Source organism: Pteropus medius, unplaced genomic scaffold (genome assembly GCF_902729225.1).
Source record: "Pteropus medius unplaced genomic scaffold, Ma_sr-lr_union100, whole genome shotgun sequence".
NCBI lineage: Eukaryota > Metazoa > Chordata > Mammalia > Chiroptera > Pteropodidae > Pteropus > Pteropus medius.
The window spans coordinates 5,427,383-5,452,588 of record NW_024354499.1 but is presented as its reverse complement, the minus strand read 5'-3'; the positions used below and the strand labels follow the sequence as shown (position 1 = coordinate 5,452,588).

Here is a 25,206-nt window from a genome sequence, read left to right as displayed (position 1 = left end):
AAATTTAACATCTTTACATAAATGATGTCTGTTCTTGCCACATCTATGCAACACTGTATTGGAGGTTCTAATCAAGGCAACTAGGGAAATAAAATATATAAAAGACATCTGTATTGGATAGGAAGAATTAAGACTATCTCTATTTGCAGATGACATGCTCTTAAATAGAAAAATTATTAAAAATACACACAAAATTATTAGAATAAATAAGCAGTGAAGCAAGATTGCAGGCTACAAGATTAACATACAAAAGCCAACTGTATTTCTAAACAGTGGCAATGAATAGTTCAAAAGTGAAATTAAAAATAAATAATTCATTTTACAATAACACCAAAAGATTAAAATACTTAGAATTTAACAAAGTGCAAGACATAAACTGAAAACTATAAAATACTGTTGAAAGAAATGAAGAATGACTAAAGAAATGGAAAGATATCCCATATTTATTGATCAAAATATTTAATATTAAGATGGCAATATTCCCAAAACTAATCTACAGATTCAATGCAATTTCATACCTGCTACAACAGTCTCCTGACTCCATACTTTAATCCTGCTTTGTTTTCTTACCTTGGTTCCTCCTGCTATTTATTCCTTCCCTCCCTTCTTTCCTCTGTGCTCTTTGAAATCATTGTTTTTAATAAACAACCTTTCTCAAAAATTTTAGACACTACTCCCCAACTTTTTGCCTTAAAAAACTTGATTTTCCTCTTGATAATATTGTTGCCTTTGCAGCCTTCTGAAACATGACTCTGGAAGGAGATATGGAAGTTGGCAATTAACTATCTCTCACAATGATTTCCTTACCATTATTTTCCACCTTCTTCAAATAAACAAACTTAACATCAACAACAACAAAAAACCAAACACAAAAAATCTCTTGGAAACTTAAGCCACAAACAGCTTCAATTCAATCCTCCATCTATCACGTTCTCCTTGCAACTCCCAGTTACTTCCACTCATTGTTTGAAGACTTCAAAGTCTGGAACACAGGCTTTCCCTAAACCCCAAATCCCACATAATCTCAAAATATTTAAATACAGTTAATCAATCCAATTAGCTAGCCTCCAAATTTCAATTTTACTTTATCCCAGTGATCTTTATTCAACTTCTACTATCTAACCCCAGGGCCAAGCAATGGATCTTATCACCCTTCAGACTGATTCTCATTTAAATGTACTACCTTGCTCTGATGAAAATTACCCATTCTTCTAGCTCTCTCAGTAACCCATACCCACTTCATCTATTAAACTTCTGTTCTATTTTCTCCCAGACTAACAACTATCCTGAATTATTTTCTTTCCCTATGCAGGCTGAAAACAATAGCTAATCAACTCTCACTGATTTCTTTCCACTGCTATCCTTCCACCACACCTATCCACTCAACAAATCCCTCAACCACAGATCAATCCTGTAATTGATCTTCATTTCTGAGTTTTAGTAAAGAAAAATCAGAGATGCTATACAGGCCAACAACGTTATAAAATCATCTCCAACCTAAGATAACTTCTCAGCCAATCCTTTTGCTTGTCCGTGGTTAGCTCCATCCCCTATTCACTTCAACATAAATTCTGAGCCTTCATCAAGCTTCCCTCCTCTAACCCCCTAACACCTCCACCAGTCCCCACCTCCCACAGCAGATGATCTTGCTTTCTACCACAATACTGAGCTCTCAATTTCCTCTCTACAAACTCATTTGCATCCACTCTCACCCTCTTGTATTCAATTAATTTATATTTCCCTTTGAGTCACAGGAAGGAATATCGAAACAAGCTGACTCCTCCATGTAATTCAGTTCTAAATACTGTCATGAAGAATGCAATGAAAAATCAAATGATTCATCTTATAGAAGACCTGGGCATTTATAAGTATACCTAATCCAAAGTTAACATTATTGCAGGAATTCAAAAATAAATTAGCCACAGCAAGATATTTTTAACAAGCTAGCCATAAGGACACTTAATACCTCCTTCTCTACGTACCTGCTAAATGTATAAAAGTCTCTGGCATAATCTCAGGAGATACCCTCAACATTCTGAGATCTGAAGAGTGATATTCAAACTCTCTGGTTGGCTCATGAGGAACAAATGGAGGCAATGCAGATGAAAAAGACTGATTAATGTCCATATTAGAATGACCTACCTATGAAAGATGAAAAATGAAAAAAATAAGATTAATTTTAGAGTTCATCAGCTAAAAAACAAAGCTAATTTTTATGAAAATAAATACTAAGCAGTTATACTAGTTCCTTAAGATTATATTCTCAATCCTCCTGAAGTCATATACAGGTCATATCTTGCTTGGTCAATTCCAAGAAGGCTCTACAAATTATTCTGAGGGTCTGGAAGTCTGCCTGTATTGAATATTAAAACAGGGGGCCTAGGCGTGTTCTGTTACTCAGAGTTTGCTCCTTATAATAATATGATCACTGCAGGATTTGAACTATGGTACAAGGATTTTATTTGTTTATTTTTGAGAAGGAGAGGTATATTGTGGAAAAGAAAGAGAAAATAACAGGAATATTTTCAAGAAATCCACAAATGTTTCGAAGAAAAATAAAAGCATCAAAAACCTGATCAGTTACCAAAAAACAGAAGTCCTCAAATTTCTTGAAACTAAAGTAGCAGGAAATATAAACTGATAGTGAAGTAAAGGTTAAATGCTAAAAAAGAAGTTCCTAAAGTTTCATCAGATCCCAAAAAGTCCTTGATAGGAAAGAAATTAGAAACCATTATTGGTGATGTTAGAACATAAACGTACACAACTTCTCAGTTTTAGGTTTCTTTATTTTCCTAAAAAGGTTATTCAGTGATGACCTCTCAGGAGGGAGTCTAAAATTATATGTACATAAGCATGAATTTTTCTACCCTCTTTATCAAGGTTTTTTCAATATGAAGTAATGAACATTCTTAGGAAGCTGGTAGGGTATGGAAATAAATATTCTACTACTCCTGCCCATATAGGTTTCTCCAGACCAGTGATTCTTAATTGAGGGAGATTCTGCATCCACCCACCTCTCTCTTACCAAGGAACACCTGGCAAGGCCTGGAGACATTTTTCACTGTCATAACTTTAGGGAAGATGCTACTGGCATCTAGTGAGTAGAAGCCAGAGATGTTGCTAAACATCCTAAAATGCACAGAACAGCCCCACGTGACAAAGAATTTATCTAACCATAAGTGACAACAGTGCAGAGGAACCCTGCTCTAAACATAGCACAAAGTTCTTGGTTTTCAATTCTTCCACTCCTAAAGGAGATTTTTTTGAAGTATAGCTCATTAACATATAATATCATATATATGATACTTAAGTGTGTGCATATGTGTGTTTAATTTGAAGAAAACAGTTCCATTCCAATCTTGATTTCAATAAAATTTCATTATATTAAAGCTTCAAAATACATACAAAGATAGAGTAGGTAAAACAAAAGAAAATGTAGAATGAAAAAGATGAGAAGTATTTATTTAAGAGATCAGCAGATCTTCATTACTAACTGAAAATGGAAGGAATCAGAGGGGGGAAAAAAATCAAAGATTGGTTCATGTCCCAGTTTTAATCAATATGAAGAATTAAAAACTGTGAACAAAGAAACCAAGAAATGCTTACACCTCTAAAGAACTGAGAAAATCTACAAGTCAGTCTGATTTTAGGAAAAAGATGTTATTTTGATATAAGCAAGTTGAATTTGAGGTGATTGGAATGTTCACAAGAAAATTTCATGCGTGACAGCATATAGGTCTATTAGGGTCTAAAACCAGAGATATTAACCATCCACACAGAGAAAAGCATTTAAAACTTGAAAGGAAAATAGGTCAGGGGTGGGGAGGGGGGGGAAGGCAACTAAACAAAGAGAAAATAAATCTGAGGAGTAAACAATTAATATTTAGAGTTACATGACCAAAATAAGGGATACTGAAACAGTATTTTATCACAGAGGCTAAAAGAATGTAATATGCTGCTACTAGAAACAAGAAAGAAAGAAAATAATGATAAAGAATAGGAAACCACTGGTGAGTGTCTAGTAGTCTAGTTTCAGTGAAGTGAAAAGAAGTATCAGCCAGTCACTATATAAATGCTACATAGAAGAAACCAAGGCATTTCAAGCCCTCTGAGACAAGCTGAGGCACATGGGAAGATTAGTGCCATATCTGACTCCTTGCTTCCCTAATACTGGCATTATGTAACTCCCAGACCATAGAATAGAGCTAAGAATGAAGAACACAGGGAACAGCATCCTCCCTAGACTGAAAAAAATATACTTAAGGCTATAGTTAAGGGCAAATAAAATTTGGAATGTGGTCAGAGTTAATCTCAGCATGTCATTATTAACTGAATATATATCTTCATTTCTTTAAATATAGTCTATTTATATGAAAAAGTTGATGCAAATTACAAAAGTAGTACTATAAAAAATATTGGAAACTCTAAGTTTAAAATTGATCATATTTTGTCACTCTTATTGAAGTTGACTTCAAAACCTTCATTCCTGCCAAAAAATTCCAAAGCTTAGCCTTGGTTTCACTAAAGAATAGCTAAATACAAATTAGTAGTTGAGAGAGGGTCATGGGAATGGGAAGCACGGCATAGGGAATGCAGACAGTAGTAAGGTAATGGCTATGTGTAGAGCCAGAGGGAAGACAGAATAATCAGGGGGATCATTTCATAACCTATTTAAAGGTATAACCAATGTATTGTATACTTGAAACAAACAAACAAAAAGAATAGCTAAACACGGAGGCAGTTTATGGCATAGTGCTTAAGTACACAGATAAGGTTAGTTTCAAATACTAGTTCCCTACTTGCTAAATGATCACAAGCAAGTTCCCTAACCCTCTAAGCATTAATTGTAAAATGGAGATGATAATAATCCTACCTGACAGGATTGATGAAACGACTAAACAAACTGATGTAAGTAAAACTTAGCATTGTATTTTAACAGTGTTAGCTATCATTTTCATCCCCACTGTTATTAGATTGAATATTAGAACCGAACAAGGCCTACTTTAGAATGTTGAAGATAATAAAACCTAACAATTCTCTATATTAAAATTCTTTTCAAATTCAACAAATTATAAATAAAAGGAGAAGTTCATCAAAATATCTTTATTCATTTCCTCTTGCCAACTGTCTTAACATAAAAGTCTAAATATGGTTTCAACCCAAAGTCGTTTTCCAATAACATACTAATCTTATACATGGGAAAACAGGAAAAGGAAAGTAACATTAAGTATACCATATATATTATCTAACTGCATTCAATGACTAATAGGATATAAGGATATATTATAAAGAAGTGGGACCCAGGTTGGAACTTATAGTATCAGACAAAAACGAATGGGCAATGGAACCAGAGGAACATTAAAGCCAAGGGACTCAAGGATTCAGGAAAATAAAGTCTTGTATAAAAGAAAGGTTGACAAAGAATTTTTCTAACGCCCCAAAGTTATAATTTTCTAGTACACACACAATGATGATGATAAAATAGAGAGAGAAAGGGAATGTAATAATACGTTAGTATAGTGCTCATTTAGGAAGAGGGTAGTTTTCTTTGGGAACACTGACTAGTTTGAACATTAAGCACCTCAGTATCCTTTCCTAGGAAACACAGTTCTTATCATTTTCAAAATACCTCTGAAGTCAAATCTTTAATGAGCTTCTAAGAAGAAATACTTGAATACTTCCGGGGCCTATTCCAAGGCTTGTACGTTGAAGGCAGGAGGGGGGAGAAAAGCACAAATCAAAGCTTCCATGAATTAATCTAATCTTAACACTGTCCCAAAGGTTCTTGCTGGCACAACTTGCAAGAGTTGGGATGCCTCAAGATGAAAGATCTGGGAGCTCCAAAGGATGGCCTTTTCCAAAACACCACTGAACACGCTAAGTCTTACAGTCTACAAAACACAAATATTTCTTTTATGCCAATCTCTAACAAATTAATGGATCTTAATTCTACATATCATATGAAGACCAGATTACAAGTCACAAATAGGTATTAGACGATAGAAATGGGTACTCTTATCCCCATTTTTCAACTAAAATATTTCTCTCTCAATCCCATTAGAAATGTCAAATGGAAAAACTTACAAGCTCTTCAAAACTGCTCTCTTCTTTGGATGGTAGATGTAAATCAGACTGCCACTGCAGGGAGCTGTCACAAATATCTAGATCATCAAGCAAATTTTCGAAGCCTGCTAGCTCAATGCACTCATCAGTCAAGTCACTTTGGTCACATACCTGGGAAATAGTTAGGTAAAATAAAAACAAATAACAATACCATTTCCTGAAACAATACAGGAAAAGACCATGTTTCCCCCAACTATCAGTTTACTATGTCTCACCTCTCTTTGTAGTTCGGCAACTCTTTTACTGCACACAACAGCATTTTCATCTAGGCTACAGCATTCAGTATCATCACCCAGAGTAAAGATGTCAGATTCAGCCTTCCCCTGGAGGCCTTCTACAAAATAGGAGTCATTTTGCATAATTGTATGTATCGTAAAACTGGACTTGGCTCCCATAGGCCGAGGAATTTCACCTAGGCCTAGATCAGCTTTCAGAAATTTCTCTTGGCCAACTGCAATTAATGATGCATTGCTAGTCATTGGTAAAGCACCTTATGACTTTGCATCATATGCCAAGTTTGCTGAAAAGCTACTTTCTACAGCTGCAGATGGACCTTCAATGACATGACTAGAATTTACATTCTTACCCAAAATATAGTCTGAGGAATTTGCAACTTCTTCAAAGGGTTGCTGCTTTAAATCTTGTAAAAAATCCGAAGTTGATACTTTCAGTGGATAAATAATGTCTGAAGATTCTATCCTCTCTGCAAGGTCAAGAGCAGGAACAGACTTTATCTTCCCAATAGGAAGAAATGGTTCACTGTCCATATCACACTGAAACAAAGCTGACTGCGTTTTGCAAAGACCAGCAACCTGGCTGTGAGATTTTTCACTTAAAGAAGCAGATGACTTAGGCTCTGGAATAAAAGAAGGTGGCTTAATGAACATTTCCTGAGGAGCACTGGGGAGTGATTTTAAATTAGGATGCCAGTACAGGGAGCTAATATCATCTTTTTTATGCAACAATGATTTTGAAGCTGCTGGTTCAAACACCCCAGGAGTAGAGTGGCAGCGTGGATGACTAGCCTTACCAAATAAAGAGTTTTATCATTACAACTTAATAAGGAAAGCTCTGAATTTTTTGGTTCACTTTGTTGGCTGTCATTTGTAAAAGATTTATTGATGTCAGTTTGGATTTCATTTACTATCCTCTCTTTCCTGGAAGGTTCAATAGAGGCAATAACTGCCTCAAAGGCTACATGACCAGTAGCATCAACATTTTTCCCACCAAAAGCAGAACTTGTCTTTTGGTTTCTTTCCTCTCGAAAATACAGTTGTTCTGATGTCTCATCCAAGTTGGATCTAACAGTCTGAAGAAGACCACCAGAAGCCTCTACAGTAGAGGCTTCATGTCCCCTGGAGAGTATTTGTGTTTCTGAAACTTTTACAGAATTATCAGGAACAATAACATTCTCAACACACTGTATTTCTGAAGATGTGGGATGCGCCTCTGAAAATACTAAAGTACTGCTATTCTCCTTTAGCTCAAAACATTGAGAAAATTCTTTCCCCGGACCGTCTTCATTTCTTTCATAATCTTCCAAAGAATCCATCTTTTGTTTCACCTCATTCTCAGCTGGAGGCCTTAAATAAACACTTTCAAAGTAATGACTATCAGACATTTTTTTTTCCAACAAGCAATACAAGAAAGAACATGACATTTTATTATTAAAATGAGGACCAACTTCATGCGGAAAAAAAACACGGTCCTTACCGATTAAACATGTTCCTGGATGATATGAAACTCCCTGTTTGCTCCATGGCATACATGAAATAGGGGTGCTAAAACTGTCACTTCCCTCAGGAATTTTATTTTTATCAGTTGTGTCAGATGAATCTGAACAAGGATCATGGTCCTCTCTGGTTAAATAGTTTTCTGATTGCTGTAAAAATTCCTGTTTCCAATACTGCACATACGAACAAGCAGCAACAAAAGTGTCACTTTCTTTAGGAGTTACGCATTCATCACTTGTATCAGATGAAGTTGAAAAGGAAACTTGATCTTTATCAGCTAAATCAGTTTCTGGCTCCTGTGTAACTTCTTGTGTCTTCCATGACATATATGAACAAAGAGCATAACTATCAGAGTCTTTGGGGGTTTTCAGTTCATCAACTGTATCAGATGAAATAGTCTCCTCTTTGGTTCCTTGTTCAGGAGGTAAAAAAGAGCCCTGAGACTCTACAGCTGAACTACCTATAAGTGGGTGCTGAGATACACTAAAGCGACTGTTACCTAAATCTGAAGCTACTTCCGAGGCTGCCTGGAATAAAGCTTCACTAACTTCAGACGGTCGAGAAAACCACTCGGTATCTTCAGACTTACCAGGAATTCCCCTGAAAATATACAGTTAAAAATAAGTAAATTACACATTTTAAAAAATTATTTTTTTAACATGAAAAAACACTTAAGCTGTTATGTCACTGATATCGGGGTTATTTGAAAAGCGTGTTCTAATAAAAACAAAGTTCTAATTTCAAATTCCTTTAAGGTGACTAATGACTAAACAAGGCAAATTGTTTATAAACAAAGGTGAACCACCATCCTATGACTGGTATTTTCTCAGGCTTCCCCTAAAACAATATTGCCAAAAAACATAAATATTTTCATACTGACCAAAAAATATTATTCTTTAAAGAAAAATTCAAACTTTACTAATTAAAATGTTTATGACCTACCATAATTTAAAATCTACTTAACCTGCATTAATTCTTTTCTTAGTCATTTATTATGCTTTTTTAAAATTTATTATGCTCTTGAAAACCACGTAAGAAGTGATCTACTCCCAAAAATAAAACAGTAACTTCAACATACAAAACATTTGTCATAAGAGTAATTGTAAAATGATAAAGTAATACAAAGCAGAAGGGCAGAGATTTTTACTAGGTAAACATCTGTAGTTTTAAATATAAGGTTTCTTTTTTTTTTTAGTTCTAAAATAAAACATTTTTGGATAATTTCAAATGTTGGAGAGAATTCCAGACTTGTCTCCCATATGACTATTCTAAGGGTATTAGTTTGAAATAACTATTAATTTGGACTTCATCTGTTAAAAAAATCTTATTACTTCATATTCACACCTCTTATAAGGTAAGGAAAGATACCTAGGCTCATTCAATATCAGCTGACCAAAAAGAGAGTGCCAAACAAGTTAAGTGACTATGAAATAAATGTTTTTTACAAAATGGGGGTGGGCTGATGGGACGCAAAAGGAGAAATATATAAAAAAGAAAAATCCGGTGTGCCTTCTAAATTAAAATATACCAGAAATGCTAGAATATATTAGAAATTATTTTAAAATAAACTATAGTAAGTTGGCTCATTTTTACATATATATTACTATGACAGATTGATATGCATCATGTCTTAACTTAGGCCTTTGCTACCTTCAGAGTGTGTTCTGAGATTATCTAACCTCCATCCCAAAGTCTCACCTTAGGCTGAAGTCATTACTATTAGTAACAACCAAGAACAAGAAAAGGAAGAGTAGAAAAGGTTACATGCAAACAGAAAAAATAAACCATCCTACCTCAGAGGTGCAAAATCTAGTTCACTTTCATGAAATAAGGAATCAGGCCCAAACTCTTGATCTTGTGTCAAACATGTCAGCAAAGGCAAATCAGGAGAAGCAAAACTGTCTTGTATGACTGCAAAGTTTCAAATATGAAAATATTGAGAATGCTGAAAATTAACTGTTTAGTTCAGCCACGTAATACTTTAAAGAACCTAAATATGCCACCATCTGGAAGTTTCTACAAGCTTTAATATGCTAACATACTAATGAGCAGCAGCAACTACCATTTACTGATAGCCTGACTAGGTCCAAGCCCTAAACATATAATATTTCATTCAATCCCATGACAATCTTGAAGGATGGGTGGGTATTATTAAATCCATTTTATAGGAGAGGAAACATGACTACAAAACTTAAGGAATATTAAATAATTTGTCTATATTCAATAGCCTAAGTGCCAGAGTAAGATCTGAACCTAAACATTAACTTTTTAGCAAGTGCTTTTAGCCATATGAGTGATTTTTTCCATCTTATATCAAAGTGTGGTCCACAGGCTCCTGGGAATCCCTAAGACATTCTTAGGAGGTGCCGAGGGTCCCAACTATACTCAAAATAATATTAAAATATCATGTGCCTTACTCATTCTCTCACAAGGGTATACTAGAATTTTCCAGAAGCAACACCATGTATGATATTGAATGCAGAAGCAGGTATCAGAAACTACTTGTTTTCTATTAAGTCAGATGTCAGAGTTTTTTAAGTAAAAGAATGTTACTCTTCTAAATATTTTGTTTTGTAATATGTTTTTCTAAAAAGCTATATAATTTATGATAAATACAATGAAGTTATGTTTAATGAGTTAATAATCTTTTATAAAATGGTGAGTTTTAATTTCTACTATAGGACAACACCAATAACCCACATTAAACAAAATGTCTTTAGAGTCTTCAGTAACTTTAAAGTGTGAAAAGTAGTCCTGTGACGAAAAAGTTTGAGAACTGCAGACTTAAAGGAAAAATATTCTTAATTCCTGAATGCCAACTTAAATAATTCTTATTATAATGCCCTTAAATACGTACAGACTAGGTATAAACTCCTTATTACTTATAAGATTTATACAACTACAAAACAAAAAATTAAATATTAATAGAAACAAAACTATACAACCAACAGCATCCTATTTAATATTAATTCAACTAGATAGGTGATATTTTGCTAAAACTAAATGGTTCTTTCAATATGAATGTACTACTGTTGCTACAATTTACTTTCTTGGTTTCAGAATACCTATAACACTGTACACCTTCCCTATCATAACCATGACATTTTTGTTTTAATCTTTGGTCTGTCTGCTTCTCACCTAGATTAAAAACTCCATGTCTGCTTTATTCACAGCTGTATCTTAGTGCCTAGCAAAGTACCTGCTTCACTTAGTAGGCACTCAAAATAGAATTATTATTATTTATTTACTGAATGAATTAAAAATGAGAAACCTATTCCACCAAGGACCAATTGGTATGGTTCCTCTTTGGCCTTGGCTTAGAGACTCAGTCTTAAAACTTCACTACCTTCATTTTATAAGCTTGATAAGTCACCCCTCTAAGAATCATTAAGGTTTTTCAACAAAGAGCCGGCATTTCCTCATATATAGATACTGTTGATAGCTTGGATCACTGTTTTTTTAGAGAACTAACCTTTCCAGCACCGGTTTTCATTATGACATTTGCCACTACTGAGACTAATATACCCCGCAATGACTATATTTATGCATAACATGAATGAACACAGCAATGATGAAATTTCCTGGCTCATCAGATCCAGGGATCTGTTCTAATAATTAAAAATATTCTGTTTTATCTGTAGTAAATGAGAAGCTGGTGTTAAAAAGCTTTACATTAGAAAACATTTGAGAAGCTCAAATGTACACGCTCTCCTACCCAATGCTAAAATTCTATTATTAGAGAAATTTACTTGATAGTTTGCCATGACATAAGTTCACTTTTTTTTGTTGGTATATAGCCTTTCCACTACTAAATGACTCTATTAGAAAGTTCTTTCTTATATCGACTTTAAAATAGCCTCTCTATTAAGTTATGTATTCTCATTTTAACCTCTAAACTAGGAATTAGAAAACAGTTTTTTTATAAAAGGCCAGGTAGTAAATATTTTAGGCTTTCTTGGTCATATATGGTCTCAGTCACATATACTTTTTTTTGGTTTTTACAATCTTTTAAAAATGCAAAACCCATTCTTAGCTCATATAAAATCAGGCTTTGGCCCGTGGTCTGCAGTTTGCACATCCTGCTATAAACCATTAAAATACTTATATATGGTACTGTCATTTTCTTTTTACTGGCTTGTCTTCCCAAAAGATGATGTAGCTTTCATCTATATATCCCTAACATCAAACACAGAAAAGGTACTTAGGTATCTGTTAAATAAATGAATAAATGAAAATAAGTTGCTCTCTCTTTAGCATGACAGCCCTTTAAATACTTGATCAGAGCAAAGTATCTCCTCTCACAAAAGAACATTAATGTTGTCAACAACTTTCTTAAAATGTGAAACTAAAACTGACTCTGATGATCCACATCACAGAAAACATTGCACTGATATTTTGATTTGGATAGCATTAGGTTACATTTGAAAATAATTAGAATTAATTCCTATTCATGCTCCCCTAAAATATTCTGACAAAACAACCTCATGGCTGAATCCCATTCCTCTGACGAAAGCTAATTCTAAAATGTGTTCTGTTTTTGTTTTTCAAATATTTGGGGAAAAAAATCTGAAGGAAAAATAAAATATTTGTCCAAATTATAATTCAGATATGAAAAAATTTCAATTATCATATTGGTTTAGCATTCTTACATACCAGCAATGATCCAAAGTGTTAACAGTACAATTCTATCTCCTACTTTGATGATTTGAAACGTATTTAAACTTTACCTTTTATAAAGAGCTAATAAATCAGTTCTATACTAAGCAGAGGAAAGCACTAAGATCTACCTCAGACAAGTCATTTAACCTCTTTATCTCAATTTTTGGGTCTGAAAACTGAGAATAATAACATATACCTTAACTAATTCTAAGAATCTAATGAGGTAAGCATTAACATTTGTTTTTTATTTGTATTTTAAGGATCATGGAGTCTCCATTGCTGAGTAGTCAAAAGATATATGGTTTACCCCAAGTAAAACCTCCACAAAATCAGGACGGAGGATGCATATCCACTAGAGAGGAAATCATCACCTTTCTGCCTTCCATGAGCAATAGAATATGATTAAATGAAGGGCAAGTGCACATTTAACATAACTACATCAGCTGGCCTGTGTGGAAAACTAGAAATAAGCTAATACCTGTGAGTATGGCTCTACAGAGCTCAACTCAAGAAAGGATTTAGATGCAGGACTTGCAGTTCCCCAAAAGTGTTCCATAAATGTGAAGTATTACTACTAGTTTTTTTTTTAAAAAAAAAAAAAAAAAAGAGGCATTACCTAGCAATGGAGAACATAAGAGATCTCTGTTGGGCTCCTTTACTTGATTTTCTGATTGGGTCAATATACCTTCCTCCACAGAGGGGGAGTCTGTCACTTCTGTCCTTTCCTTTCTCACATTAAACCTGGTCTGAGTTGTATCCAAGGTGTGAGAAGAGTCGATTTCTTGAGGAAGAAAATGCCAAGATTCTGTTCTCTAAAACAATAATTTTGAAGGAAAATATGCTAAGTTATTAACTGAATTAACATACATTAACATTTAGATTAAAATGTCCACTCATGCATCATATAGCTTCCTATTTGATGACATTCTCATCAAAGTTTATAAAAGGAAGGCTGTTCTGTTTTTCACAATGTTAACTATATCTTTGACCTTCCCATTACTACCCATTCTTTAACAGTTCTCATCATTAAAACAATAAATTTGGTTCTACATGAAATCTTACAATTACAATAAAACTAAAAAAAAAAAATTTCCACACTTAAAGCTACAATATTCTCTACATGTGACCACTATACTTAATTCTTATTAGCTATACTAGTTTCTAGTGGACTCTTTGCTCCTTTCAATATGTAACATTATCATATCCATGAATAGTGACACATTTGTCTCTTTGAAATGCTTACTCTTACATTAGTGGCATGATTCACAGCAATGCTTCTAAAAATACTTATGGGAAGCATCAGTTTTTCCTACATCTAATTCATCACAGAAAGACATTTTATTAAAATACTAATAAAAAATAACAAGTAAATTAAAATAAATAAAAATGACAAGCTAACTAGAAAAATGAAATTTAAAAGATATATAAGCCCAAATATAAAACACAAGCCTAAATGTCTCATTTCTAGTTCATAAAACCACTCTGTCAAAATGCTATAAAGTTTCTAAATATTTCCGCTCAATTCTTGTACTTATCTCTTTAGAGACCAGTAACAAGAAATTAATGAACTGGCACCAATCCACAGACTACACTAAGTAGCAATGTTAAATTAAAGTTGAACTAAATACTGATGATAACATTTTTTTATAAGGCATTTTCTTTCTAAATTTGGTATTACTTAATAATTAAGAAAATGATTCCTATCATGCTATGAAAGTATTCTTTTATTTTCACATTGAATTAATGTGACTAGGACGAGCACTACATTTGATCAAACTACATAACATCTTTTTTCCCAATTAAATCTCGAAGTATAGCAATAGATGTCTTTATATTGCAACATCTTCTGATTTCTTATTTGATAGTGGTAGGTTAGACTTTTAATCACATTCAATATCACAGTCTTTAACATTTTCAGTCATATATAGTCATAAGATTAACCAGCATTTTTTCTTTTTAAAAAAATTTTTATTCAACTTATTTAAACTAAAAGAAAAAACGGTTCACCCATTTCTCCCACCCCCTGGAATCACCCATCTGTTCTCTGTATCTAGGGCTTCGTTTTTTGTTATTGTTTTAGAGTCCACATATGAGAGAGATCATACAGTATTTGTCTTTCTGTGTCCCACTTATTTCATTTAGCATAATGTCCTCAAGATCCATCCATGTTGTCACTAATTACAAGATTTTATCCTTTGTATGACATATACAACATTTTCTTTATCCATTCGTCCAACGATAGACACTTAGGTTGTTTGCACATCTTGACTATAGTAAATAAAACTGCAGTGAAAATGGGGGTACATATATCTTCAAGTTAGTATTTTCATTTTCTTTGGATAAATACCCAGAAGAGAAATTGCTGGATCATATGGTAATTTTATTTTTAATTTTTAGAGGAATCTCCATACTGTTTTCCATAGTAACTGTACCAATTTACATTTCCACCAAGAGGGTACAAGGATTTCCTTTTCTCTGCATCCTTACCAATACTTATTATTTCTTGTCTTTTTGATAATAGCTATTCAAACAGGTCTGAGATAGTATCTCATTATGGTTTTGATTTTCATTTTTCCCTGACGATTAATGATGCTATCTTTTCATGTACCTGTTGGCCATCTGTATGCCTTTGGAAAAATGTCTATTCAGACCATCTGCCCATTTTCTAAGTAGATTATTTGGTTTTTCCTATTGAGTTATATATGAGTTATTTATATATTTTGGATATTAAGCCTTTTTCAGATATTCAACTTGCAAATATTCTTTCCACTGGTTTTCTTGGGTTTCTTTTGCTGTAGAGAAGCTTTCCAGTTTAATGTAGTCACACTCATTTTTTTTGTCGCTTTTGCTTTTAATGTCAGATTCAAAAAATCATAGCCAAGGTCTATGTCAAAGGGCTTACTGCCTATGTTTTCTTCTAGGAGTTATATAGTTTCAGGTCTTACCTTAAAATCTTTAACCCATTTTGAGTTAATTTTTATGTACAGTATAAGACAATGGTTCAATTTCATTCTTTTGCATGTGGCTGTCCTGCTTTTCTAACACTATTGAAGAGACTGTCCTTTTCCTATTGTATATTCTTGGCTCCTTTGTTGTAAATTGACCATGTATGCGTGGGTTTATTTCTGGGCTCTCTGTTCTGTTCCACTGATCTATGTGTCTGTTTTTATGCGAATACCATACTGTCTGATTATTATAACTTTGAAATATAGTTTGAAATCAGGAAGCACGATGCTTCCAGCTTTGTTCTTTCTCAAGATTGCTTTTCCAATTAGTCTTCTGTAGTTCCATACAAATTTGGAGATTTTTTTTGTTCATTTCTGTGAAAAATGCCATTGGAATTGACAGGGACTGCAGTGAATCTGTAGATTGCTTTAAATAGTATGGACATTTTAACATTGATTCTTCCAATTCATGAGCATGGAATATCTTTCCATTTTTTTGTGTGTCTTCTTCAACTTCTTTCATCAATGTCTTATAGTTTTCGGTATACAGATCTTTCACCTACTTGGTTACATTTTTCCTAGATATTTGATTCTTTTTGATATAATTGTAAATGGGATTCTTTTTTTCTTTTTCTGATTGTACATTATTAGTGTATAGAAACACGACTGATTTTTGTGTATTGATTTTATATCCTACAACTTCATAGAACATTATTCATTATAAATCATGTCATCTATGAACAGAGACAGTTTTACGTCTTCCTTTTTGATTTGGTTGCCTTTTATTTCTTTCGCTTGCCTAACTACCTGACTAGGAGTTCCAACTACGTTGAATAAAAGTGGCGAGCGCGCATCTTGTCAGTGAGTGTTCCTGATCTTAGAGGAAAAGCCTTCAGCTTTGTACCATTGAGTATGATACTAGCCATGGGCTTTTACTGTTGAGGCACATTCCCTCTATACCTGCTTTGTTGACAGTTTTTATTATAAATGGATGTAGAATTTTGTCAAATGCTTTTTCTACATCTACTGAGACGATCGTATGACTTTTATCCTTAATTTTGCTAATGAAGTATATATCACATTGACAAATTTGTGAATGTTGAAACATCCTTGCATTCCTAGAATAAATCCCACTTGATCATGGTGCATGATCCTTTCGATGTATTGCTTAATTTGGTTTGCTAATATTTTGTTGAGGATTTTTGCATCTCTGTTCATTGCCTATAATTTTTTCTTCTTGTGGCATCTTTGTCTGGTTTTGGTATCAGGGTACTGCTGCCTCATAAAATGAATTTGAAAGAGTTTCTCTCCCCTTCTATTTTTTTGAAAGAGTTTGAGAGTGATTGATATTAAGAAGGTTTGATAGACCAATGAAGCCATCTGGTCCTGGACTTTTCTGTTTGTTAGAAGGTTCTTAATTACTGATTCAACTTTTCACTAGTAATAGGTTTGTTCAGATTTTCTATGACATCTTGATTCAGTCTTGGTAGGTTGTTATGTTTCTAGAAATTTATCCATCTCTTCCAATTTGTTAGTGTATAACTGCTCGTAGTAGTCTCTTGTGGTCTTTTGTATTTCTGTGGTTTTAGTTGTGACATTTTTCATTTCTTTCATTTTCAATTAAATCTGGTAAAGTATAGCAATATATTTCTTTATATTGCAACATTTTCACATTTCTTACTTGGTAGTGGTGGATCGAACTCAATCACATTTGCTAGCACAGTCTCTAACTTTTTCACTCATACAGGATCATAATAAGATTAATCAGTATTTTAAAATGTTCTACAACTTTATTCCATATTTATTTTATACAAGGAAATTCAATTTTCCTTGAAAATATAAATGATTTCACCAGTGAATCTATTAGATCCAGAAACCTTTTTGATGGCTAATACTATTAGAACTTTCTCCATTTCCTCTTTTGTAGTCCTAGTCCACCTCTATAAGCTTTGATAGGTTTATATTAAGTCTATTTCATTAAGTTTTTTATTTCTTGACTGGACTTACAAGAAATGTATTCATTTTTTCTATATTGAATTTAACAATTTTATTATATTTTCTAACTTAGCTGTTTTTCTCTTTACCATGTTTCCTCCATTTGTAGTTTTATCTAAAATTTTTGGTTAAATAATGAATCCCTTTAATTTTATGTTTATTTAAATAAAAATATAAAAAGATGGCATTATATTGATGGTAACTCTACATGCTTAGATATATAATGCATTTTCATTATTTTGTAATCTATTACTAGAGTCGTCTTCCTAGGGACCGATACAAATGTTTTTAAGAGAATATAGATTTGTTTTTCATTCCCAAATGACTCAGAATCCATAAAAATAAGTATTACAATTTAGAAAGATTTTTACAAACATTTTCAAACAAGACTCATCTTTGAAGAGTTATTTTCTGCATTTAAAATATACTAATCAAATGCTCTTTCAGTTAAGTGTTTTAAAAAAGATATACAACTGTCTATTACCTAATATCGGTCATATAAATATATAGAGAAAAAAAGATAGAGAGAAATATTCTAAAATATTAATGCTACTTATCTATGGTTTAAGGCAGTGGTCCCCAACCCCCAGGCTGTGGACCAGTACTGGTCTGTAGCCTATTAGGAACTGGGCCGTGTTGCAGGAGAGCGAGCAAAGCTTCCTCTATATTTGTAGCCACTCCCCAGCACTAGCATCACTGCCTTTGCTCCACCTAAGATTATCAGACCTCAGATTATCACAGGAGCACCAGTCCCTGGCACTAAAAAGGTTGAGGACCACTAGTTTATAGTATTATGGAATAGTAAATCTTTGACATTCCGAAATATCTCAATCCCTTCTATGCTGGATAAATTAGTCAAATCTATAGCATAAAATTGCTATTAGGAACATGCTTTTTACATTTTTAATAAATACTTGAAAATAAAAGAAATATGAGAATGATTAATTTTAAATTTTTTATTTTACGATCACCCCATTCTATAGAGGATAGTGGGCCAACAAAGGGTTTTAAAGCTGGGGAATTCTAGTCATTTTGTGACTCTCACTACAACAAAATCTCTACTGCCTGGCTCATGTCACAGCCCCCTTTGACTATGGTTTTAAGCGTGCTCCCACAGTTATTCTTGCCTACTGACATGAGATGTATTCATTTGTTTTCCTGCCCATCCTGTGTCTTCACAGATCACTTACTCTACTACTCTAGCTCAACTGCAATAATTCTTTAACCTCATGAAGATAACTATCCTATCACATTTACACTTTTCATAATTCCTTTCTTACCTATATTTCCCTCTTTACCACTCTGAGACTTCATAGTCATCTTTATAATCACTGCCTACAAACATCTTTAACTTTCTTGCTCTTTTATCCCACTATCCTATTTGCCTGGCAAAAGTTCAGTTCTGGTTGAATCTTCTTACTTGAATCCAAGCAGCAGCACACTGCTGAAGAAAGCACACAGCCAGACTGGTTTTCTTTTAATTAGTGACACAAAGTTACTCAGCATTGCTTGGAAATTCTACTTATTTTCCTGGTAAGCTGACTTGTTAAAATGACTACTTTATACCTTCTCAGGACTACTGAGTTCTCCTTCCTCATTTTCAACTGATGACTTCATCTCCTACTGCATTAAGTGAATAGCAGATAAAACTTCCTTATCTTCCTACCACCAGATCTACAAGCCCATTATGTACCAAAATCCTCATCCTGTGGCTTTATTTTAAAAAAGTCTCTCCACTTTACCATCCCCCTTGATTTTTTTCCAATAACTTCCTTCCCAAATGTGATTCTCCCTCTTTCCTTCTCTACTGAATCATTCCTCTCCCCCATGCAAACATACTCTTATAACTTCCTATAATAAATTTTTTAAAAATTTATGTTCAATGTTCCTTTTATTTCTGCATATTTTGTTGCTATGCTTCTATCACACAATGATTCCTTATGTTATACCTTTTAAGTCAATATAAAAAGGTCCTCAACTCCCTAAATAATTTTGACATATTTGAGTAGGGATGGCATATAAGCAGTTGAATAAATACAAACTTTGAGAGAGAAGTAAAAGTTGGAGATATAAATTTGGTATTTTTTTAAATATAAAGCCCTGGATCTAGATGAGAATCATGACATGAGGATGCTTCAAGCGGAAGTCAAAAACTAGGCAGGGAGGTGACAGAGATGAGTAAATCTGCCTGGAATTAAAGAGTGATAGGACTTATGGCCAACCATGCAACTGCATACACACTTTAAAGTGCTCTGTTCCAAAAATTTTAAAACACTGTGCCAAAAAAATTTTTTTTCTGCAAACTACATTTGGGCCATATTCAGGTCCACAGTTTGCAACCTTAGATTTCAAGGTTTAAAGGGGAAGATAAAGCAGCAAAGAAAACAAAGATAATAGCCAAAGAAGTAGAAAGAAAACCAGGAGAAGCCAAGAACTGATTTTTAAGAAGTTATATAATGGTTACTGGTGTAAAATGCTATTTACTGCACCTGAGATGAAGACAGAAAAAAATGTTCACTGTATTCAGCTATATAAACATTGTTGGTGACACTTGCTTTCACAGAGTTGAGGTCAGAACATAAAGTAGATCAAGTGGAAGAACAAGTAGGTCCTAGCCAGTGATACAGGGCACATACAGTTGACCCTTGAACAACACCCGGGGGTTAGGAGAGCCAAACCCTCCATGCAGTTGAAAATCCACATATGACTTTTGGCTCCCCAAAAATCTAACTACCCTTGGTTCCCACAGGGGATTGGTTCCAGGACCTCCGTGGATACTAAAATCTGAAGATGCTTAAATCCCTATATAAAATGACATAGATCAATGCATACAGTCAGCCCTTACATACATCCAAAGACTTCCAGCCACAGATCAAAAATAGTACAGGTATTTACTAAAAAAAATCCATATATAAGTAAACCCACACAATTTAAATCCATATTGTTCAAGAGTAATCTGTATATTAAAAAGGAAAAAAATGCAGTTGATATGACTGTCTACATAGAAAGTCCTAAAGAATCTACAAAAAAGCTACTACTAAAACTAGTAAATGAGATTAGCAATGTTGTAGGCTATGAGGTCAACATAAAAAAAAAGTCACTTATTTTTGTAAATACCGGTGATGAATAGAAAATAGAAACTTTTAAAAATATAAGTAAGCCTAACAAAATATGTGTTAGTTTGGTATACTGAAGACAACAAAACATTGATGAAGAAATTAAAGACCTAATTAAAAATGAAAGAACTGTTGTGTTTGTGGGTTAGAGAACACATATTAAGATGTCAATTCTCTCTAAATTAATGTATATACTTAAGGCAATCTTAATCAAAATTCCAGTAGGCTTTTTAAATAGGAATTGACAAGGTGAGTCTAATAAATTTATATAGAAATTCAAAGAATATAGCATTAAAAAACATTTTTTAAAAAAGAAACAAAGTGGGAGAATTCACACTACCTGATTTCAAGACAGTACAGTAATTAATAAGAGTGTGGTACTAGCACAAGGAAAGACATATGAATCAATGAAATTGAGAATCCAGAAACAGACTCACACAAATATGGTCAACCATGGGGGAGTATTACTGATATCTAGTGGGAAATGACCAAGGATGCTGCTAAACATCTTACAATACATAGGACAGCCACACACAATAAAAAATTATCTGGCTTAAAAAGTCAAAAGCAGCAAGTGTGAGAAACTCTATTTTAGAAAAAAATATAGGAGAAAATCTTTGTGACCTTGGGTTAGGCCAAAATTTCTCAGGACACAAAAAGTATAAACTACAAAAAAACAAAAATCAATAAACAAATCCATCAAAATTAAAACTTTTGCTCTTTGAAAAACAGACAGGAAAATTTAAAGGAAAACCAAAGACTGGGAGAAAACACTGGCAAAACATGTATTTGAAAAAGGACTTGCATTTAGAATAAAGAATTCTCGAAACTCAACAAATCGAATAAATCAGCCCCCAAAATGGGAAGATTTAAACAGATCCTTCACAAAAGAAACGTGGATAGCAAATAAGCACACAAAAAGATGCACGATATCATTTGTCATTAGAAAAATGCATATTAAAAGCAGGACACACTATAATACACATAGAATGGCTAAAATTTAAAAAAAAAAAAANTCTCTCTGCCTGATGGTCTTTGAACTAGGACACTGGTCTTTTCCTGCCTTTAAACATGGGGTCAGAATGGAACTTATACCATCAGCTGGCCTGATTCTTGGTTCTTAGGCCTTCAGACTCAGACTGCAACTATGTTATCAGGTCTCCTGGATCTTCCAGTCACAGATATTGGGAATTCTCAGCCTCCATAATCACATGAGCCAATTTGCGTGTGTATATGTATACACAACTGGTTCTGCTTTTCTGGAGCAATTCCTAAGAAATTAACTCTAATAACAGGGACTAAAATCATCTCATAGACTGTCTTCTTTTAAGCCTAACATTAAAGAGATATGCAAAAAAGTAATATAATGCACTAATTTTTTTGAAAAAGTCATTTTTCATTTTAAAATATGTCATTTATGTTAATATATAATGGGTTTATTTTAAAATAAATATTTTTAAATGTTTTAATTTTTAGTAAGCTAAATATCAATATAGATAACCCATATGAAGCTCTTTAAAATACTTAAGAATGCAAAGTAGACCTGAGACCATGAAAATAAATAAATAAAAGAGAACTGCTGTTCCATATAATTAAGGTTGCCATGATCTATTAGAGAAATGGAATATTAATTCTCCTCTTTCCATTCTTCACAGCTAAATAAGAATTTCTCATGCTGTTTATCAAAAGAAAGGTAGTTTGTCAGTTACACCAGATATACCTGGTCATCTCCAGAATCCAAGTGAGTTGTATCTTCCAAAGAGACCACATTAGTATCAGAAATCTGTGTTCTACTATTGTCTTGACATGACTGTTTCCATACATGACCAGTCAACAGAATCTGAAAATCAAAAGCAGATTTAAATATAGTAACAAAATCTAACATTTAGATTATATTTCTCAGTTTATAAAACACTTTCATAAATATAATAACATTTCAACTTCACAACCATTGTTCAAGTTATTATCTGCACTTAAAAATAAGGAAACAGACTTATGGTTACCTGTTAGGACGCAACATACTTTCCAATAAACCACAGTAGTTCCTAAACTTCCTATACCCCTAGAAGTAAAAGAAGAAAGCAGAAACAAGCAAATTACTTGTTTTAAAATCTTAATGCATGAGACACCTAAGAAATTAACTGTAATAATAGAGACTAAAATCATCTCATAGCATGGATAGTGGAAACAAAAGTCAGGCTCATTTTATGAAATCTGGGGTTGAAACGAGGCTCTCGCACTTGTAGAAGAAGGCAATAAAAGCTATAACTGCTACCCAAGGCTGAAACAATGCAAATGAAAAAGACAGAGAGGCATATGAAAATGAACTAGGTCAAGTCATCCACTGGTTCAGGGACTAATTCTTGACTTTTACACAATATTTCTAGAGAATAAGAACCCAAAGCTTCCAACATTAGACTTCCTTCTAAAGAAAAGCAAATACAAGGGGCAAGGCAGAGACGACCAGAAAAACACCAGTTAGAGAGGGGTATACCAAAATAAACAACACTCCTGCTAAAAATGAGGTCAAAAACTATACATTCAAAGACTTTAAAATAAGAATATCTCAGATTCTCAAAAAAATAAAGACACAATGTCCATAAAAAAAGGAAGCAGTTATAAAATAGGCAGCTCTGAGTTAAGAAAAGATGAATGCTAAGAAAATATTATTAACCACAAATGTGCAAGAGCCTCTGAAGGAAATCCAAGGTCATCGGATTTTTTCTAGAATTAAAACACTGTTCCTACACTAATAAAACATTTTTTACAGAGCACTTACGACAAGGCACTTTTGGTCATAGAAGGACCGGCTTAATTTAAAATCTATTCAATAACTAAAGAGATTTCTAAGATATCACCTTTTTCAAGAGGTTTTTACTCAAAAGGTACAGCACCATCGGGCACAACCACTTTGCTTCAATGACAACTTTTAAGGAATAAAGAATAAAAAAAACAGAGAAAGCTGTTTTTATAAATTCATTTTGGCAATCTGAAATTCCTAAATATATAACAATATAGCCAATGTTTTATCAGTTAATTTTCTTTGAGCGTTCCAGGAAAAAATAATGCCAAAATCAATGTTCGAAATGGCTCTCCAATGCAGCTAAATAATGCCGGGGTAGAGTATGGGGGTCTTACCTTTAAAATAGCTGATTCGCAACAGCTTTGCTTTGTAAAGAGAGGTTTTAATTCATTCAAATATTTGTAGAAAACTAATGATACAATATTAAGAAACTAGCACTTTGACAAACCCAACGTGTGAGAAAAAGAACACACCCCCCTCACTTTTATCAGCTAAAAGAAAACCCAAAAGTTAAAATGTTAAAAGTTCTTACTAAAATTCTTTCCCAGAATTTCTGATTTTCATTACCTACCTGACTATTCAGACTTCATAAAAAAAAAAAAAATTTTTTTTTTACATTTCCATGTTTGATCAGCTTTCCCGACAGTCTCCTCTGGATAGTGGTACAACTCAACTACCTGGAGGAAGATTCTTAAAATAAGTGCTTCGAAAAGAAGTGGGTGTCATCAGCAATTCTCTGATCTGAGATTAAATGACTTTTGATATACATTAACAGTTTTAAAGAGTCTTTCCCTGAGCCAGTTTTTAATATTAAAAGTTATTGGTCTTCCAACTACATGCTGTCTAGAAGAGAAACACTTTAGATCTAAGGAAACATACAGGCTGAAAGTGAAAGTACGGAAAGATATTTAATGCAAATGGTAACCAAAAATGTACAGTAGTATCTATGCTAATATCAGACAAAATAGACTTTAAGTCAAAAACTGTTACAAGAGACAGATAAGGACATTATAATGATAAAAGGGTCAATTCACCAAAAAGATATAAAAAGTACTTAGGCACCAAACCTGAGAACTCCTAAATTAATGAGGCAAAGTTTGAAAGAATTGAAGGAGAAAATACACAGCAACACAATAATATTGAGACTTCAATACCCCACTTTTAATAATGGATGGAATAACCAGACAGAACAACAAGGAACCAGAGGAGTTAAACAACACTATAGAGCACTGAACCTAACAGAAATGTACAGAACACTCCACCCAACAACAGCAGAATACACATTTCTCAAGTACACATGAAACATTCTTCAGGATAGAACACATGTTAAGCCATAAAACAAGTTTTAACAAATTCAGGAAGACTGAAATCATACACAGTATCTTTTCCAATCACAACAGACTGAAACTAGATAATCAACAACACAAGAAAAACTGGAAATTCCACAAATGTGTGGAAATTAAACAATACACTCTTAGAAAGCCAACAGGTCAAACAAGAAGTCACAAAGGAAATTAGAAACTACTTTGACACGATGAAAATAAAAACACAAAATACCAAAACTTATAGGATGCAGCAAAAGTAGTGCTAGGAAGAAGTTTATAGTTTTAAGTGTGTACATTTAAAAACAAAGCAAAAGCACAAATCAACAACCTAACATACAAGTAGAAGAACAAACTAAACCTAAAGCAGGCAGAAGGAAGGAAATAATAATGATTAGAGCATAGGTAAACAAAATAGTAAATAGGAAAAATTCAAACTAAAAATTGTTTTTAAACTATCAATAAAATTGACAACCCCATAGCTAGACTAAGAAAAAAATTATTCAAATA

At 33.4% G+C, this 25,206-nt stretch overlaps 1 protein-coding gene across 1 annotated transcript in view; it reads right to left on the bottom strand.

Moving 5' to 3' along the window:
- Positions 1-25,206, bottom strand: part of ALMS1 (ALMS1 centrosome and basal body associated protein) — a 172,428-nt gene that overhangs the window by 122,373 nt on the left and 24,849 nt on the right. The window contains 7 exon segments of the mRNA XM_039852563.1: positions 1,983-2,142; positions 6,085-6,234; positions 6,339-6,457; positions 7,966-8,456; positions 9,650-9,767; positions 13,132-13,327; positions 22,292-22,411. Of these exon segments, the coding sequence (XP_039708497.1) occupies positions 1,983-2,142; positions 6,085-6,234; positions 6,339-6,457; positions 7,966-8,456; positions 9,650-9,767; positions 13,132-13,327; positions 22,292-22,411 (1,354 nt within the window).